Source organism: Lepidochelys kempii, chromosome 1 (assembly GCF_965140265.1).
Source record: "Lepidochelys kempii isolate rLepKem1 chromosome 1, rLepKem1.hap2, whole genome shotgun sequence".
Classification (NCBI taxonomy): Eukaryota; Metazoa; Chordata; order Testudines; family Cheloniidae; genus Lepidochelys; species Lepidochelys kempii.
In genome coordinates, this window is record NC_133256.1 from 58,953,211 (window position 1) to 58,973,911 (window position 20,701).

The 20,701-nt window shown below is 38.4% G+C and overlaps 1 protein-coding gene across 10 annotated transcripts in view; it reads left to right on the plus strand.

The window, feature by feature from the left end:
* ZC3H13 (zinc finger CCCH-type containing 13) overlaps nt 1–20,701 on the plus strand; it is a 57,965-nt gene that overhangs the window by 22,614 nt on the left and 14,650 nt on the right. For 6 of the 10 annotated variants that reach the window (XM_073344572.1, XM_073344577.1, XM_073344586.1 and 3 more), the window contains 9 exons: nt 4,019–4,127; nt 5,558–5,697; nt 6,528–6,685; nt 8,113–8,310; nt 9,783–9,956; nt 10,838–11,148; nt 12,503–12,967; nt 14,022–14,204; nt 17,476–18,025. In XM_073344572.1, coding sequence (XP_073200673.1) covers nt 4,019–4,127; nt 5,558–5,697; nt 6,528–6,685; nt 8,113–8,310; nt 9,783–9,956; nt 10,838–11,148; nt 12,503–12,967; nt 14,022–14,204; nt 17,476–18,025 — 2,288 coding nt within the window. The remainder of the gene's footprint in view (nt 1–4,018; nt 4,128–5,557; nt 5,698–6,527; nt 6,686–8,112; nt 8,311–9,782; nt 9,957–10,837; nt 11,149–12,502; nt 12,968–14,021; nt 14,205–17,475; nt 18,026–20,701) is intronic. The other 4 variants (XM_073344631.1, XM_073344639.1, XM_073344595.1 and 1 more) reach the window with 2 other exon arrangements.

The window sequence follows — 20,701 nt, forward strand, 5'->3', positions numbered from 1 at the left end:
TTATACTCTGTCTATCACTGTGGTATCTGAATGTCTGATGTGAGAACAGATACCAGCATGTAGTAACATGTTTGTGACTGGAATGGAATTACTGACCATGTGAATGAGAGAGACCATTGGAGTCTAATAATGCAGCAAATAAGGGCCTCTTAGAACAAAAACACCTGAATTCTAATCCGTTTTACCACTGGTTTGCTGACATAGGGAACGTCCTTAATTCTGTTTTCCATTATCTTCTCTAAAGTGGAGTCAGTACCTTCCTACCTCAGTCGGGAGCTTTGGAGATTAATCAGTATTTGTGCAGTGCTTTGAAGTGTAACATATGTTATGAAAGCTAAATAGTGTTGTGCTTGTCCAAAAGATTCTAGCTACAATCAGTAGAAGCTTAATTGTACTAAACGCCAAACCTTCTGTGGTTTAGAATCTGTGTACATATTTCAGTTTATACTAGTATTGTGTGCACATGTACTGATAGGTTATTACTACACCGGGTAAGCATAAGACATTTAGTATAAAAGAATTGCGGGATACAGAAGAACCATGAACTTTCTCTCAATTAACATTAGTAAGGTAATGAAACTTCTTGGCTTGACATCCTTACCCAGGCAAACTTCATTGACTTTAATAGGAAATTGCTCTAGGTATGGATCAGGCCATAAGAGTCCAATTTTGAGGTGCTGCACACCTTTTTTGAGAGGCAGAGCTCCTACAACTCTGATTTTAACTAGGAGCTCAGTGTACTCCGCATCTCACGGAATTGGTCCCTTAAGATCTGATATTTTTCTAAGTACCAGATCCCTTTAACTTCTGCATCAGGCCATTAATCTGTAAACATACCTCTGGGGAACAGATTCTTTTCCAGTAGCTACATTTTGTGAATGATCCCATTGTGCCTCTGAAGCCAAATGGAGAGGGGGCTACTCAATTATTGTCTATGCTTACAGCATGGTTCCATTAATAAAGTTGTTATAGAAGATAAAAATTTTAAAGTGCTGTGAAAGGCTCTATTCTTGCTCAGTTTTCTGAGCAAGCACTTCCTTTTTCACAATCTGCGGAAAGGGTTGAGTGTTTTACAATGCACCCAAAAGTGTATTAAATCCTTCCAAATACAGATAAGGCAGAATCTTTGCCCAGAGGTGTTTACCAAATAATGAGGAGCGTACCTTCCCTGTAGGGAAGTTTGAAGAAAGGGCAACATTAATAAGGTTGCGGGGTTTCTCAGCAAGTCTGGTGCATACTTTGATGGAACAAAAACAATGTTTTTTGCGTGAAATAAAACTAAAATGAGTAACTAGAAGACTTGCCACTGGATGTGTTCTAAGTCTCATGGAAGTAGTATGTATCCAGGACCTATTAGGGAAATAATAACTTAGATTTTTTAATTCTGTCCTCTAGAAAAATACATATATTCAACAATAGGAATGTATAAATTGAGTGGTGTTTCTTAAATGCTCTGCTTATTAAGCTCTGATCTCTTTTGACAACTGAAAGGATGAAGTTGTTTAGCATAACTACAGGTGTACTGTGTGTTTCTTAAACTAGAATAATAATCGTAAGTTAGCTTACTCACATAACTGATTGTGTAGCTGTTTTCACTGAATTTATCGGTAATTAAAGGAAGAACTACTTTCACAAACATGCTTGTTCCCCATTATATTATAGAGGGCAGACTGTCCCATCACAACCGCCATTCTGCATTTTGTTATTTAGAGGAAAGAATATAAGCAAACTGTTTTTGAGGCTTAGACTTGGTTGTAGATCTGCAATAATAGTTAACAATGCAATTTGGGCTCCAGTAATACATGAATTAGAGATTTAGGCAAAGTATATCGCATACAGCTTTTAATTTTTGGAGGATAAAACATTCTGTTGTATTAACAAGTTGTGTTGGTCTTCAGGCCTTCTAGCTCATATAAGTGCACCTACTATGCTGACAAGTTATTTTGTATATAGGCTTTGAGAATGTAGAGGTGTATTGGAGTCAATGTGTGGAGGATCTGCCACTATATGTGCAAACTTCAAATTGCTAGTTACATCCACTCTCAGATTTTTACTGAAGCATCAATGTCACATTCCATTAATATTATTGCTTAATTAAGTAGCAGGTAATTAATGGTGAATGTAGGCTGTCAGCATTATAAAAGAGGGTGTTTGCAGACTGGATGGAAAAGAACCTTGGAAAATGAAGAATCTCTAAGGGAAAAAGGCTGCAAATGATGTTCGTTCATAGACTTGCACAGCTAAGAGATTTCTGTAATAGGGCTGTCTTTTTCAGAAATGTGTATTTTGGCTGAAATGTTCCATACTTGGCCTTAGACCAGGTGCAATTTTTCTTAGAAAGCTTGATAAGTTATTGTCAGCTGCTCAGCTGACGTGAACATGGTGTACACCACTTTATGTCAATGAAGGTAATGTGATTTGCACCAGTTGAGGATGTGGCCTAGCATTTTTGAGATATCCAACCATGAATAAGGAAAAAATAAAACCAGTTCAAAACCAAGCCCTTCATATAACACATGCTGCTTTTAATTAAATTTCACCTGAGTTCTTAAATAATAATTGCCTTTGACATGTTCGAAACAATTTGTCTGAGGAAAAAATGTGTATAGCATTTGAGAAAGCATTTCACTTAACTTTTGAACAGTGCATCAAAGAGAAACTTCAGATAGCTGTGCACTGAAATAAACATTTGCATATTTATTTCGGAAATGGCAGTGTCAAATAAATTCACAGTATTTTCACGTGGTAGTGCATTTTGTAAAAGAAAATAAATTTTTCTAGAAGATATACTCTAGGAATTATTTTGGGGAAGTTCTATGGCCTGTGTTGGGGAAGTTCTGTGGTCCACAGGAGGTCACGCAACATGATCATAATGGTCCCTTCTGGCCTTGGAAGCTATGGAAATCTTAACTGAGACTACATTTAAAACTATTAATGCAAAAACCAGGAAATAGAATGTTGTGCAGTTGGGAGTGATTATGTGATCTCGTTTCCTTACTGTAATTCTAAGATGCTGATTGAGGTCTGAAATCAAACCCAGTTCAAGCTACCAATAGAGAGAAATTAAGTGTCCGAGTTGGTTTCTGGGTAACTTTTTTTCTTGACTGGGCAAGTGTTCTAGAAGTCTGTAATGAAGGCCCATAAAAAGAGGCAGAATAGGCACCGCATTTGTAGGAGGTGGGGCAGAGAGAAAGTGGTGGATCTGCAGTATACTCCTCCTCCAAAAAGCCCTCTGGGAAGCAGGCATAGAGACAGTGCAGCTCAAGAGCAGCTGTCATTGGCTACTGGGATTGGGTGAGCGGAGAGGAGCAGCATAAGGCTAGCTGTCTTTTTGGTGACTTTATTTCTGTAAGATTGACCTCTGTTTTCCTTGTGGATCCATGGGGTTCTGTGCCCTTACAGTATGTAGAAAGACTTTAACTTGTTTAGGCCAGTAAAATACATAATTGAGATGTAAAGGTGTCAGGAAAATTTTAGCCTATTATATGTTTTTAATTCCCCACCCCACCTCCACACAGGGCTTTTTGGTACTTTCCACAGGCTTTAGCCTCTAAAGGAATAGGCAGTTAGTTATCCATTGTCAGTTCAATCCTCAGGTGCTGAATTGTAAATTGCACATAACCATTCTCATTTAAAATTGTATTACTCTTTTTCTAGCTGTTCTAATACTTCTAAATGTTTACTAAATTTCTCATATAAAAATTTCTGGTCTTTAAAACTGATCTGATCTTTCAGTCTCCATTGTAAATATCACTTTCTTGGCCTACCCTTCAGTCTTTGTTGACTTCACCTGTATGAATGTTTTTCCTCCCGACCCACTGATTACGTGAAATTACGTTAGAATATTTTCCCAGTGTAATTTGCTTCTTAGCTGAGAAGATATTTAGACTAATCGAACTAAAGAAAACAATTAGTTTAATTCTTTCTATAAAGCACAAAATACTGTGCAAATTTATTGACTTCTGTAGGCTTCTGTTTTAAAAAATTGTTACTCTAATTCAGCATTTTTTCCCTGTAGAAAGAATCTTCAAGAGGAAGGCATAGAGAGAAGGAAGACATCAAAATTACGAAGGAGAGGACTCCAGAAAGTGAAGAGGAAAATGGAGACTGGGAAACAAATAGAGAAGGTAAATTGAATTCAAGTAAGACTCTCCATTTAATCTATTACAATATTCCAAATACTACAAATTCTCAGGTTGTAGAAAGTTTTGTCCATTCCAATGGACTGATATGTTGACTATTCATGAATTATTGATGAATAAGGATTGTTTCAATTTATCTGTGGACAAGGAATAAATTTAGTGGTTGGGATTGGATCAAGTCATATAATTAGGGTTGGCAGGAATTTGACTTTTTTTTCTCTATACTTTCAATAGATATTGGTTTATATTTAAGCATTTTTTAAGATTTGTATCTATTTAAATTTTCACAGTTGTGGGAAATTGAGTGCGTCAGACAATTATTTAATGGCAGTAGACATTAATATTAAAAAAATTAAAGCTTTATAAGCATTACAATCAGATGATGTCATGATCACATGTCAAAATGTACAAAGTAAATATCCTTAAATCAAACTCTGATTTCTCAAGCAGCATTTTTCTTACTTTGCCTATCAATAGAAATATTTGTTGGTTTGTGAAATCAACATTTACTGACATCTGCCATTAAAAATCTAATACTTCCAAGTTAAATATAATACAAAACAAGAGGTTGTTACTGTCTGCCTTCTCTCTCAATCTGTTTTGAAACTGGATGAACAAGACATCAGTCATAGAATTGTTTGATCAGTACATAAGCAAAAAGAAATTGGCCCTCAGCCACTGACTGGCTGGCAGGGCCTTTCATACCTAGGTCACTGGTTCAAATCCAGCTTACATCAGTTGTGGCTGATTAACAGCTGATCAGTGAAATTAGGTGTGTTTACCTCATTTAAAATAAAAAAAAGACTCCATTTTGCAACAATTTTTATGTTTGCCTGTCTCACTGAGCACAAAAACTAAATTATGTTTGCACATAGCCCATATAGGTCATTGTTGAAGCCCATTGTCAGGGTGACAAAAGAAAGCTTACTACTGCTCCTTGTTCTGTTGTCAAAAAGAGGATTTTGGTGTCCAGGATCTCAGTCACAAGCACTCATTTTTTAGCTTTCATTTAACTAAAAAACTGTACCAACTGTTTTTTGGATTGAGACAGAAGTGGTGATCTTCCACCAGAATTGTTCCATTTCCCTTTGTTGCGGGAGATAGTTGACTTGTTCTGACTTACTATGAAGTTATCCTGGTTTCCGGTGAAGCTAAGTGATATCTACATAACTATGAAATACGTCATGCTATTGTGAGTAGTTGAATATTATGATGTGTTTTGCTAGGTTCTGTACAAACATAGGACAAAAAGATGCTGCCTGTCCCAAAGTGCTTATAATCGAAGTATAAGGCCTGGTCTACGTTAGAAAATTAGGTGTGCATAAATAAGTCACTCGGGTGTGATGTTTTTTGAGAAGTATGACTGTTTAAGACCACTTATGTCATATATTGCCTGTCATCTTTTTTAAATAAAGACTCTGATAATGGAGAAGTTAATTATGATTATGACCATGAGCTGTCTTTGGAAATGAAACGTCAAAAGATTCAGAGAGAACTCATGAAGCTGGAACAGGAAAACATGGAGAAGCGAGAGGAAATAGTCATTAAAAAGGAGGTTTGTATCTTGAAAATAGGCATGTGTTCTTATAACTAATCAACAACCATTTTATGTCCTTAGAGTCCTAATTGGTTTCTACATGACTGGAGCCTCTATGTGTTACCACGGGGCAAATGATAAATGACTGTTGGGCATAACTTTACAAATACAGGGCTGTGTTCTGGCTAGCCTTTCTGTGTAGACAGGAAAGGAGGCAGATAGGAGAGGAACTTCGGGGCACAAATCATTGTACACTCAAACTGGCTGTCCTGAAACCTGTGAAGTACATGTGAGAGAGGTCTTCTCCATGTCTGCCCCCATTGGGGTTTAGGAGCTGTGAATTTATTTCATATGCTTCAGTCTGGACCATTTTATCTACGTCAATCCCCCATCTGCCCTCAGTCTTCATATTACACTGGATTTTATTAGGCATAATCTTGGTGGGTGGTTCATAATTGGAAAGAATGTCTGTTTGGGGTGGGGGACCTTAAGAGCCAGAATTTTTGGACTGTAGGTAAATCTTACTGGAATGCAATTTTTCAGGCTAACTTTAGTGTAATAATTAGAGCCATTTTATGGATATGAAATGTAATGATCTGTTGGTTGTCGTTTAATTATGTTGTAGGTCATTTGTGCAGCATTTTCTTTAAGATCAGCTTTATTTTAAGATATTTTAATACTAATGTAATTAACTACTTCTGCAGAAATATGTGGTTAGTATGTCTGAGGCAGATGGTGTGTCAGTGGTTATTACTATCTAAAGTTTGAATAATATTAGGATCCTTATTCAGGATACATATACAGCACATGAGTATTTGGTTGTAGTTTAAACTTTTTCTTTATCCAAGATTTCTCCAGAGGTGGTTAGATCTAAATTATCACCATCTCCTTCGCCAAGAAAGTCTAAATCTCCAAAACGAAGGTCAAGTCCCAAATCTTCATCTTCAGTTAGTAAGAAAGAGAAGAAGACTTCTACAGTGTCTTCACCGCTTTTGGACCAGCAGAGGTCAGTAGGTAGACATACATTATGGGTAGGGAACAGGGTGGTATGTCGATACATTATGAAATGTTTTGTGCTAATCAGTGGATATAGCTACTCATTTTCATTGTCCCTTAAGGTATGGATTCAATGAACCAGTCTTGAAACTGTAGATTTTTGCAGAGTTCACAAAAATCCCTGGGACAAGGCAGCAAATATATGTCTCCATTGATTTTAGTAACTTGTAGATTTTTCATTGAACATTGTTTCTTTAAATGATGTGAACTGCTTAGAGCCTGTGAGATACACTGGAGAAATCTAAATAGAAATCAAATTACATTTGTTCAATGGTGTGGGGTGTTGGTGGTGGTTAAATGCAAGTTAATCTAGGATAGAATTGAAATTTTGAAGTTTGCCGAGTCAGGTGTTCTGTTGACACTACATATTGCTATAAAAGAGATAATACTTGACCTTCTAGGTTAAGGAGTGAGCTGGAGCATTATAGCACTGGAAAAGGGAGACAAGAGGGAATGAAGTAGGCAAAATCACAGGCTGTTACAACTAGGCTTTTTGCCACAAAAAAATCAATCAACTAAAAAAGATCTTGCTGACTCTAGAACCTGGGAATCCATGTTTAGCTCCATTAGATGTGAGGAAAATTGCAACCCTAATACAAAAACAGGCACCTATATTTGCCAAGCAAATTGCCTTTGAAGCAAGTTATGCTTAAATAAGGGCACAATACTCGTAAATGTTGGTTTTGCTGTAAAAGACTAGTATAAGGGATTGCTTGCTACAGTACTTTAAGATGCAGTGACATCTAGGTACTAATATGTTTGTATCTGTTTGTGACTGACTTATGAAAAATACATATGGGTGTAAGGAAATACCTTTGCATTTCCTTATAATTCATGGTGGAAATAAAATGTTCAATATTTATTCATAAAGCTCCTGAAAATATGGTAGGATGCTTTACATACAAGGAATGAGTGATCCCTACCCCAAACAGCTTAAAATTTAAGGCACTGACCCTGCAGTGTATTGTACACAGATGTATTGTATGCAGTTGCAGAATCTAGTGTTAAGCGGACAAGATGCAAATGATTTTGGTGTTTTGATGCATGCAGTTTTACAAGGGCATTGTAACTTTGGAAGCTGTAATTACACATTTGGGAGCAGTTCCAAATTTTGCAAGCCTGTTTCAGAAATAAGGGTTATAAATTCAAATGGCTATGGGAGACTTCAAAGGAGAGCTTGACATTAATTTTCCTTTATATTCACCATTCAGTCAAGTACAGCTGTAAGTGCCACTATCTGCTGATGGAATAGAGAAGTCTGCCCCAAAAGCTTCAAAGCGCTTGGCTCTGTAAATTGGTGCTGCTCGTATCTGAGTGATTAACAGATATTTTACTTAGTCTTGTAAATAGCTTTTTCTGGTATTTTGATACATTTAGGAGTTCCAAAAGCACCCAGAATAAAAAGAAGGGTCCTCGTACACCTAGTCCACCTCCTCCAGTACAAGAGGAGACTCCCCTGGGGAAAAAGCATAAAGAAAAACATAAAGCAAAAGAGCGTTTAGAAGAAAAAACAAGAGAGGGGAAAGAGAGAGGACGTGACTTTGAAAGACATAAGGAGAAAAAAGAGAAACAGAGGTGAGTTCTGTTGCATTATTAGGTTTTTAGAATTAATGTAACCTTGCTTAGGTTGTCTGCATTTCTGTTAAATCTGTAGTTCATATTGCACTAAATAGAGAGGGTTTTACATTTGACTTGCTGCCAACGTTTCTCTGAATTCATTAAATATAATAAATGCATTGTATATTGGACTAATAAACTACAGCTAATAGTTGTCACTTTAATAAAAATAACTTGTTGAGATGCTCTTCTGAAGTAGCTGTCATGTTTTCCATCAGTGAGTCAGACCTTGACTGGTGGTCCAGTCTGGGGTCCTCCTCATATCTTCATTCTAAAGCCATAATTTTTCCATTATACCTTGAACTTCCCCTTGTAGAAGTATACTACTTCACTTCTTCAGAATATCAGGTCAGTGGACCTATGAAGAGAAAACACTATTATTCCGCAAATTGGCCATTAGGAGGCATTCTCCTGTCCCTAAAGCCTCATTTAGTAAATCTAGTATTTTAGCAATGCTGTTTCTTCAAAAATTGACTCTTAAAAGTCCCTACCTTTTGGGATGCTTACATTCTCTGTATTCACCCTAATACCTGCCCACCTTATCCATCCCTATACCTATATGTCCACCTGGGGAAGGAAGGTCATATTCATTCTCTTTGCCCCTCTCCTGCCCCCTTCCCCCCCAATATTCTCTCTCACACAAAAATAAGATGTATAGTGGGCAGTTTGCTATTACTTTGTGAAGGCTAAGGAGTTTAGGAAGACCTTTGCATTCTGTCATGAGCTGATAAAGTAAAAAGACTCAGAAAGGTGGTTGGATCTGAGGCAGTGTTATGCCCCTCTCTGTAATTAGTGGCAGAAGGTCACAAGCAGTAGTGGGGAGCACTCAGTGCAGCTGTGATAGAAGCAGGAGCCTGTGTGCGTGTGGTACCATGATAGCAGCAGGTACTTCCATGGCAGTGGCTGCAGCCCTGTTATAAAAATGTCAGTGACCTTTGTGTGTGAATTTTTAAAGTTACTTAATATTAAAAACAAATACTGGAAATCCTCCTGATCTTTCAGTAAGCCAAATGGCAGTTCAAGATACCAGCAGTCCTTTTCTTCCTTCAGAAGCCATCATTAAGGTCCGAAAACGTGTCTGAACTTTTTAATAGTAAATTTCTGATTTTACAGAATTCATTAAATTAAAGCAACAAAAACAACAAATTCCCTATTTGTATTGACACCTAGCTGCTTAACAAATTACAGATAATATGAAGGGTTCAGGCTTCACCCTCTTTGTATTAGATTGAAAAATATATTAAATGGGATCTTCTGGAAGAGCACTATATGATGAACATAATTTCATATATGATGAACTGATTATTCTACCAGAAGTAATTCTTGATCCTCTACTATGGGTATGGTCTTGGAGCTGACTTTAATTGATTGGAGATATACTGATCCCATATTGTGCATGCTGAACAAGCTGCTACTTCTATGTTTCTTAGAGATCCTTCAGAAGGCTCCCATAGACCGAAGCGTTCTCCAAGTCCTGCTGATCATTCTGGCAGTAATTCCTCTCCTTCCAGAGAATATTCACCTCCTGCCTCAAGGAGAAGACAAACCTCCCGAGCTCCAGCCAAGTCAACTACACACAAGCATACTTTCTCACCCTCTCGCAGGTGGGAAGTTAATATATAGTTCTTATTTTCCTAAACAATTAAAACTTTCCTGCCACCATATCAAGTCACTTTCTCTTTGGTTAGATTACATGGTATCAGTGTTCTTTCCAAACGTGAGCCTTTTGATACAGAATTATTTACCCTAGTAGCAGTGTTAAAGAATAATCTACTTTACTGTTAACATGAGTAGCTGTGAATCCCTGGTCCTTCAAACTCTTTCTCACCCGCATAACTTTAAGCAGATATGTAGTTCTGTTGTCTTCAGTGTAGTTATTCAGGTGAATAAAGTTATGTACGTGCATAAGAGTTTGCAGGATTGGGGCCTAAATTGTCAAAAACAGAAATTAAGAAGTCAGTGTTTCTTGCCACAGGGATGCTGTATATAGCTATACTTAGAGTATGTACCCAAGAAAGAAAATGTATAATTTGTCTGCTGCATGTTACCAGGATTTCTTGAAAGCACCTCATATTTGGTAAAATAGCTATGTTGTTGGGGAAAACTGCATGTTTCATAAGCAACAAAGTTTTTGTCGTGTAATCGAAGGTGCTTTTTTTCCCTGAAATATTTAGGTTTTTTTTCTGGATGACTTGCTCTTGAATATTATCTCAAGATCAAACTAGGAATATAGAGTGGTTATAACAAACTCTTAAAGTATCCTTATTTTTGAGATAACAGTAGATATGCATGGGAGAGAGGAATGCAATTTATATATTTTAGAAATTAGAAGGATTTTATTTTCCAGTTGATGGCTAGAGGGCAGAGAATATAGAAATTATTTTATTTTTTTCAATATTTTTTTTTGTATTGAGGGTTTATTATTTATTTTTATAGTATCATAAAAAAGTGCATGTGGTGACTATTTTAATGATGTGTCCTACAGGTCTGCTTCCCCACCAGGGCAGCATCACTCTCCCATATCATCAAGACATCACTCCTCTTCATCACAATCAGGCTCCTCTGTTCAAAGACATTCCCCTTCCCCCCGCCGTAAAAGAACTCCTTCTCCAGCCTATCAAAGGACAACTTCCCCACCTGTGAGGCGTTCTTCCTCTCCCTATCCCCCGCGCTCTTCATCCTCTCCTCAGAGAAAGCGAAGTCCTTCAAGACATCAATCCCCAGGGAGAGAGAAGGGGAGGCATGATCGTGACCGGACTTCACAGTCGCATGATAGACGCCACGAAAGGAGGGATGGTACGAAGAAGAATATGCTTTTCAGAAACGCTTTACATTGCCCCCAAATTGTAGTTAGCTGACCATTTAAAAACCTGATTATTTTAATCGTGTCATCTAATGTGCTCCAAGCAGTGAGACAACACATTGGTTAAAATGCCAGCAGACATCTATGCCAGCACTCCTGTTCCTGCTGTATCAGGGATAGTGCAAAGGGGAGAGACTTTAACAAGAATGATAGTTTAGGCAAGGTCTCTTTCATTGTATTAGGTCTCACCTATATGATATGTGTTTAAGTCCAGAATGGCCTTCATTTTTTCTCTCTAGCATTTAACCCCCTTTCCTGTATATGGCAGTGACTGCACCAATCACAGTAGGATAGTGGTCTTCTGTCAAGATGCCAAATACCTGCCAGTGGACCAGCTGAGAGAAAACTCTAGAGTTGTAAATGACTGTCTCCCCTTTCACCAGGAAGAGCCCAAGTATATCATCCAATCCTCTCTGATGACTCCTTCCGTGGTTTTTAGTTAGCTAAGTGCAAAGGAAGATTATAGCACTCCCTCTGCCACATAGCCTATCAAGTCTTGATGAACAAAAATACTGTCACCCCCAAACCTATGAAGAGAACATTTGTCAAGATTTATAGACCAGCTATAAGACAATACAATAGAACCCCATTTATCTGACCTTCCATTACCCGTCTCTCCATATTAACCGAACAACCAGCGCGCACAGGTCCAGAAGTGAGCGATCTGTCTGGTAGCCGCTAGATGGTGCTGCAGTCTCACACTTTCCCATTCTGGATAATCTGAATTTTTGATGATCCAGTCTGGCCCCGGTTCCAATTAGATTGGATAAATAGGGTTCTGCTGTGTATATATAATAGGAACATATTGTGAATAAATATTTTAAAAATCAGGTTTCAGTGGTGAGAGATCTTAACAAAGATGATAGCGTAGATACACTCTGAGCACATTGTCAGGTACATAAGGAATTGAAAAGAGAAATTACCACAAGAAAAGCACTTGAACTCAGCACTCTGTAAAGGAATATGCTCCTGGTCCTAAAATTATTGCAGCAAATTATCATCCTAACACATTTTGAAGTTACTGAATACATTTAATCTCTAAACAATGAAATGTGATACTCACTAGGTCACAGATTCAAATCCATGGGGGAGATTTTTCTAAAGCAACAAGGGTAGTTAAGCACCCAACTCCAATTTGTGCCTTTGTAAATCTCTCCCCATAGGCTTTTATGTAAGAAATCTAATTTGCTTGTATCATTTTATATCCTTTCTACTTTGGATTGTTAAAATCTAGTATTACAGACTTTAATCAAGCTGAATATTACATTTAAATTTTTTGTTTTCCAGAAACTAGAGGAAAAAGGGAGAAAGAGAGGGAAACCAGAGAGGAACGAGATTATGACCAAGAGCAGAGTACCTCCAGGGATCATAGAGATGACCGAGAATCTCGGGATGGAAGGGATCGGAGGGATACCAGGGATAACAGAGACCGCAGGGAGCCAAGGGAATCTAGGGACACTCGAGACTCCAGGGATACAAGGGATTACAGCAGAGATAATAAAGATAGCCGTGATCAGAGAGACTCACGTTCTATACGAGATACCCATGACTACAGAGACAGAGAGAATCGAGATACCCATAAAAAGGAAGACCAGTATCAGGAGGAACCACGCAGTTATGGAAGAACCCATGGTAGAGAAGAGAATTCCCGTGCTGACACAAGGAATGAATCCAGAAATGAGTCAAGAAATGAAACTAGAAGTGACCGGACTGGCAGAAGTCGAGGCAGAGGTCCAGAATTATCTGACAAAGGTACTATATGATTGATTTTTTCAATGTCTGTACTACATTATTTGATGATGAATTTCTGCCAAATAAGCATATGCTGTTAGAGCTATCTTAAGTGGTATTTTCATCAAAACAGAACTGCTATTGCTTAAATGCATAGCACTCCTCTGTTTTCCATTCATTAAAACAGTGTAGCATTGGCATCCTGCGCCACTCTGTTTAATGTATCTGCAACCTTAGCTTCTCCCAAGGGCCATGAAATACAAATAAGAGCCTGAAGTGTAATGAAAGACTAGCAGAGGCAGATTCTCTAACCATATGCATTGCACAACCCCTCCTCCTTCTTCTCAAATACGCATGTATACCCAGGTTCAACTTCTCCTCCCATTTTTCTCACATACAAAATATGTAACTTTATCTATGGCTTTCCAAAACCCGTTCCATTGTAATTTGTATTTGAAGAACTGTTAATTCTTTTATATTATCACCATTTGGTCATCTGTATTCATTGTTTTTTGCTTTGGTTTCTTATTTTTAGTGTAACAATTTTTTTATTTTCTTTTTTAAAAGCTTCCAATAATTTTAAAATAACCTCCATTATCTCTTGACTGTTTGGTCTGCTCATTTCCTTCTGCACATTGTCTGCAGGCTTATGTTCTTCTAAGGACAAATTTCTGCCACCTCCTTGCTACCTTATTACCAGTCAAAGCCCTATACTGTAACTAGAGGAAGTTGATTTCTCCTGAAAATAGAATACAGTATTTGGGCATGGTGTATATAATTTGCAGCTGCCTAGAACACAAGTGCAGCATCTTAATTCTGGTTTTGGTAGGTTGTCATTTCATTATCCCAAATACGTGTATCAGATTTGTTAACTATAAACTTTTAAATTCATCAGGATGGGGAGTTGAGCATTGAAACAGTTTTCTGTGTCAAATAGAATTTAGACTTTAACTTCTGTTTCAATGGTATAATTAAATGAACTTAGATATTTTAAATCTTATAGTTAATTGTTGTGAAATGTCAAGGGATTTTCTTACACCTGAACTCTTACGGCGGGAGAAAATGTTTTCCATAGGAAGTAGGGCAACCAGAGGATCTCAAGTTGACAGTCATAGCAGTAGTGGCAACTACCATGACAGCTGGGAATCACGGAGTAGCTATCCTGACCGAGACCGCTATGACAATCGAGAGCAAGCAAGGGATTCATCCTTCGAAAGAAGACATGGAGAAAGGGACAGACGTGACAACAGAGAGAGAGGTATGCAAACATGCATGCACTAATTCAGAAACATACAGCTGACCTGATATTGGAGTTTGGCATCAGTCTTGTGCTGAGGCTAATGAAAATTGACATATCTAGTACAAATGGTCATTAACACAGCTATATAATATTTGCTTTTTTTCTCCCAGGACTGGCTTATGGCATTGCCCCACTGCTGTTTTTATTCATTCATTATGTTTTAAGCAAACAGCTTGGGGTGACTTCAGTGTAAAATGAATAAGTTGAAAAGAACTGCACATTTTTCATTGTTATTTTCTGGAGGATGTTACCTGTTTATATACATGAGCATGTGCCTACTGTCGCATTTCAATACAATGTTACTTGTTGATATAGACTCATACAGAATATTTTTTGTCTTAGTATTTAAATATGCTGTTGCAAAGGTTTAGCTAACCTTGACTGGCTACTAAAGTAAGGCACAGTATAATACTGTGATTAATACAGTATGACATTTTATTGACTTGGGAATTTAATATTGATTAATGCTTTGCTGTGGTCAGTGTCATATGGCTAATAAATCTTGATACAGATGCTGGTGAGGATGGGGAGAGTCCAATTTTTTATAAGCGTCTGCCATTTTGGAATTAGCATGAGATACTTCATTTTCATAGCAGAAAGAGTGCTGAAATTGTCCCTAGGGTGTTTTGTTCTAACATTCAGTCTGAAGAGTCATCCTAGAGTTGGCTTCTGAAAAAGTTGGCTTGCTGACTTCCTCAGTTAGCAGAACAAGAGAGCTTAATTAAAGCAAACTCAGGGTTGAGGGACAGTGAGGAGAATAAATGTAAACTTACAATGAATTTTTGATCTTCAGGGAGCTTTTGATTGTGTTGGATGTGGCCATTGAATCCCAGATGCTGCCTGTGTTCATTCCTTGGCACTACTCTGTCAAGTTTTCTTCTCTCCACAGAGCAGCACAATATGTCATGTCTTCTGTTCCTGTGAAAAGCTCTGGAAGTTTTTCTAACTGCTGCTCTGCTTTAGTTTTTCTTCTACCTTCAATGAAGGATTTTGTTGAACCTAATCCGCAGCTTCCTTCTTGTCCTTAGCCTACGGATTGCAGTCTAAAAGTGTCCCGGACATTGGCAGTTTCTAATTACTTTTTATCTCTATCTCCTTTGCAGTAACCAGCTGATTAAATTATAGTGCAGTTTGAACTTTCATGTCTTATTGAGTCCTAAGTAAAAATCTTAAACTTAGAAGTAAATATAAAGATACCAGTAAAACAAAGGAAATTTATGGGAGGCAAGCCATTTGTTTTAGAGTGAAGTGCATTTCATTAGGACAATAAATGTTTGTAAGGAGCTCTAATAGAATTAGTCAGGCTTAAGTATCTTTCCTTAGCTCCTATGGTTTTACTTTGCTCTGTTTCTAAAAAAAAAAAAAAAAAAAAAAAAACCTGGAGTTTTTCTAACATTAAAATCTTCTCCAAGAGTTAATTTTAAGTACCGATTTACATGATGTTTGAGAAATACTAAGACAGTGCTTTAAAAAGGGAACACATACGAGAAAATTTTACTTCTTTCCAAATGCACTAGGAGTCGTTTTTAATATGGTTTAAAATACAGATTTTCTGGATTAGGTATCGTATATTCAGCTAAAACAGAAATACTTTTAAAGTTAAATCTGATGTTTCGAAACACAAGTATAGTGTTTCAAAGGAGAAAGATGTGAACGTATAGTGCAGTAATTATTAATCCATCCATACCCATGTGTATTTAGCAAATATATACTTCCAGATGTCTGTCGTGTTTCACATTTAAGCATTGTTTGCAGATACTTAATACCACTCCTCATGGCAATACACTGTGGAAAAATAATAGTTTAAACATGAAGAACTTGAATTACAGTGTAGCACTATTGCAATAAGTGGTATTGAAATGATGTGGGCATACCAGCATAAAGAATGTAAATCCTGTATCTGGACCCAAGTTGCCTGAACTAACGATTCATATCCAAAAAATGATTGTTTCGGCCATAGCAGGAAATGTCATTCCTATTTACTTTTAATTTTACCTGGAATCAAGGGAGCATTAAGTCATTATTAATTCACTCGCAGGTGAAAATTGATTAAACTGATGGGAACGTATGTTTTATTGACTCAGTTCTGTTCAAACTCCACATGTATGCCCCTGAAGGATATTCTCTCAATAATGTATGGAGATATGCATTATGTCAGCTTTGCAATAATGGACAAAAAATCAAATCTGCATTTTCCTTTATTCATACAAATGTTTCCTCCACCCCTTTACATAAAGTCTTTAGCATATGCCGTGGAGGATTTTTCCATTATTCTTTACTAAAATGGAATTAAGATAACAGTATAGTTATTGATGCAAATTAGTTGCAATTTATATCCACTTAAGTGAGATTTAGATGTCTGCAACTATGTATATTTTTTGTTGCTAAGGACCTAGGCATCAGAATTTGTCTTCCTTTCTAGTCTTTCCTCCTCCCCTGCTGCTGCTAATATTCAAGTTAAATAGGGCTTTCCCTGTGATTCTAGACTAGTTATTTCCTATTTACACATGTATTCTTCCCCCATCCATCACCACCAGTTCCTGTGGGCTATGCCTATAACAGCTTTGCATGTGAAGCCGCAAGGAATGTTCGAATGATTTCAGTTCTGATGTTTCCAATATTTCCCCTTTGCTTCCTTCTCTTGGTCTGAGTCACCTGAATGATCAGATGATGAGCCACTGGGCCAGTCTGTTTCATATTTTTCTAAGTATTGAAAGTGCTGGCTAGAGGGACCGTAGAACTGAGAATGGATTGAAGTAAAGTAAAATCCTGCATTCTTTAATAGAATGATAAACTTCATTTTAAAATGAGTGTCGTTTTAAACATCTGTTTAATTGAAATCGTATAGAAAATATCTGATCATGCTCTTGGCAATAGTAGTAGTCAAATGGCAAGCAGATAAAGTTTTGAAATTACTGGGAATAGACTTATACAAAATAAAACCTTTATAGTCATGGTTTGTAGTGACCTTAAGCTTAAGTAGAAAAGACTTAAATTTCTTCATTTTAAAAATATTTCAAGATAGTGCCCTTCCCCTCATGTCATTCAGAACCTTTTCCAGCATTCTGTAAGAAGCTTCTGGTTTATGTTTAATGCAGATATATAGATAGTATCCTTCTACTTTAATAAGAATACAGAAGCTTCTATTCTAATTTTAAATGATTAGTGTACTGTGAGAGGCATATCCATTTAATTAGTCACTGGCAGTGAAACTTGACTTTCTTTACAGATCAAAGACCAAGCTCACCAGTACGGCACCCAGGAAGGAGCGATGATCTTGAGCGTGATGAAAGGAGAGAAGAACGAAGGGTAGACCGGGTTGATGATAGGAGAGATGAAAGGGCCAGGGAGAGGGAACGAGAGAGGGAGAGAGAACGAGAGAGGGAAAGAGAGAGAGACCGGGAGAGGGAGAGAGAAAAGGAAAGAGAACTAGAACGAGATCGTGCCCGAGAACGAGAGAGAGAGAGAGAGCGGGACAAAGACAGAGAACGCGAACGGGACAGAGACCGAGACCATGACAGAGAGAGGGAGAGAGAGCGAGAAAGGGAGAGAGAGAAAGAAAGAGAGCGAGAGAGGGAGGAACGGGAAAGGGAGAGAGAACGAGAGCGCGAGAGAGAACGAGAGCGCGAGAGAGAACGGGGTCGCGACAGGGATAAGGAACGAGAACGTCCGAGAGACTGGGAGGATAAAGAAAAAGGAAGGGATGACCGCAGAGATAAGAGAGAGGATGTCCGAGAAGAAAGGAATACAAGAGATGTCCATGAGGAGAGAAAATCTAAGTAAGTGATTCTGCATGTGATTTATTTTCTCACCAAAAACGTAAAATACCATGCGATCCTTTAATGTTTCATGGTGTAACTGTTTCTGTTTTCATTGTTGTAAACCAGATATTTGCTACGGCACAAGTAGCGGCACCTGCTAGTAGTAGCTTGTAAAGGTTATGTGTTGACGCCAGAGCCCCTAGCAAATCTCTGAGAGTTCACTTTGTCTCATTCAGATGTTACTGTAGCAGATCCTAGGTTGTGGTTGTGTTGAGATTCTTGCTTAAAGGTGAGATGAAACCTCTGTTATGTGAGAATAAGATAGCATATCCTCCCTAAACTTACAGCATTTACTCTTTAAATACAGAATTAATTTTCTTTAAAAATCTAATTAGTTTAAATAATTAAAAAGTTTAGAAGGATAATATAAATTTTGCACTTAACGTTTTTCTTGATCTTTCTGGCAAATAAATTCTTGATTCTCCATTGGAGTGATCTCTGTGTATTTCCACTTGTAGGATGCACGTCTGAGTTTTGTGAACTGTCTTTAAAGCAGTGCTCAATGGGGCTACAAGACTAACCCCAATCAGTTCTTTATGTAGCCAGCTGTGGATATTGGGATCTTTTCACTGCACTCAAAGCAATTTATTGGGTTTTATTCAAAGCTCCTTTAATTTCTCATATATTGTTGGTTAGCTAGTTTGTAAAGGAAATAGCTTGCACTGTTTCGCTTTTAGGACCAGTTCCTCAGCTGTCCCAGCAATACTTCAGTTTCATGCTCTGGATCAAGCTGCAAATCATCTCCATTCCACTGGCACAATTAAATAGTTTAATGAAAGGGTTAAGTTTATTTGTGCTTTCTTCGGCTATGTCTGTGCTACAAAGCTAAGTCGACCTATGTTAGGTCGACTTAGAGCCACCGCATTAATTATTGCAGTGGCTGATGGCCACACAACCCTCTTTCTGTCAGTGGTGTGTGTCATCACCAGGAGCGCTTCCACTGACTGAAGAGGGGCAATGTGGGGGAGTGAAAGCGAGGGTTCTCAACTCCATGCAGCTCCACACTGCCACCTCAGGCTTCTCACCTCAGCACTCCCAGCCAGGAGCAGGGGGCAGCCGCCTCGGGCTTCTCACTTCTGGCGGGGAGATCCACACCCATAGTTGGGTCAGCTGCCATGCTCCCAGCGAGCAGCCAATGTAAAGAATGCAGGGTCTTCTACACAGATGCTGCATTGCCCTAACTACACTGACATAAGCCCTACACCTCTTGTTGAGGTGGTTTTATTGTGTCTGCATACCAGGGGAATTACATTGGCAGGAGAAGCATTTCAGTGTGTTACACCTTCACTGTTTTGTCTACAAAAGTTAAGACCTCAGTTGCTAGTGCAAAACTGTGGAACTCCTACAGGAACAAAGAATTGCCTCAGACCTTTCCACTTTCCTTTCCAAGTAGAAGGCATGCTTATAGATAAATGCAAATAAACTAGGGCCCAGTTTAACTGTTAGTCTAAGTTAGAGCAATCTCCAAGCAGCTTATACTATGTGAAGTTGCAATAGCCCTCAAGGGCCCATTCTGCATCCAGATGTACAGCTGTATTCAGGCAACCAACCTCTCCTTGACTCTAAATTACCAGTGATTCCAGCGCTCCAGTAGAATCCTGAGCTTTCTAGTCTTTGCAGCCTGAACACCACTTGAGTCATGCAAAGGAGTGGGAACAGGGGCCAGACTCTGGTCCTTTGTTTTTATTTTGGGCCTTCGTCAGATGTGTCTCCAAAGACTTGGACAGGAATGCCAGATTGATTTAAGTGGTATTCATCATGCTGCTCCTTCCTCCTGGAAGTAGATACACACGTCTGTATGTATGTACTTCCTGGGAAAAGCTTTTTTCTCTGGATCATTCTTGGTGTGGAGGGCTGTCACACTTGGAACCCAGACCAATAGGCAGTGTGGGTTCTAAGCCTTTCTTACCAAGGTGATTTTATAAATATGATCCAGGTCACAAGCAAAAACCTGTTGGTGTATTGGTGCAGAAGACACCTTTGGCACCAAATAGATTTGTTCCTGTGGAACAATGTGTGACTACTCCCACAGTGCCAGGATCTTCCTCAGTGCTAAGAAAGTTAGTTCCACACCCAAAGGCCATTGAGTGTGGGCTCCTTGTTGGCTCCATCTCTTCTTCAGCCTCAAGCAGGAACTCCTTTTAAGGTCACTTCTGTGTCATTTTTGGTTGTCTTACCAAGGGCAAGAAAAAGGTCCTAAAGGGGTTTTGGTACTGGAATTCTGAGCATCAGCCTAGAAGAAAGAGGATGAAACATCACTAAGGCTGTGTCTACAGTGCGCACTTTACAGCAGCACTGCTGTGCTACTACAGACGTGCCATTGTAAGTGTCATAAATATAAAGGGAAGGGTAAACCCCTTTGAAATCCCTCCTGGCCAGGGGAAAGCTCCTCTCACCTGTAAAGGGTTAAGAAGCTAAAGGTAACCTTGCTGGCACCTGACCAAAATGACCAATGAGGAGACAAGATACTTTCAAAAGCTGGGAGGAGGGAGAGAAACAAAGGGTCTGTGTCTGTCTGTAGTCGTCTTTGCCAGGGACAGAACAGGAATGGAGTCTTAGAACTTTTAGTAAGTAATCTAGCTAGGTATGTGTTAGATTATGATTTCTTTAAATGGCTGAGAAAAGAATTGTGCT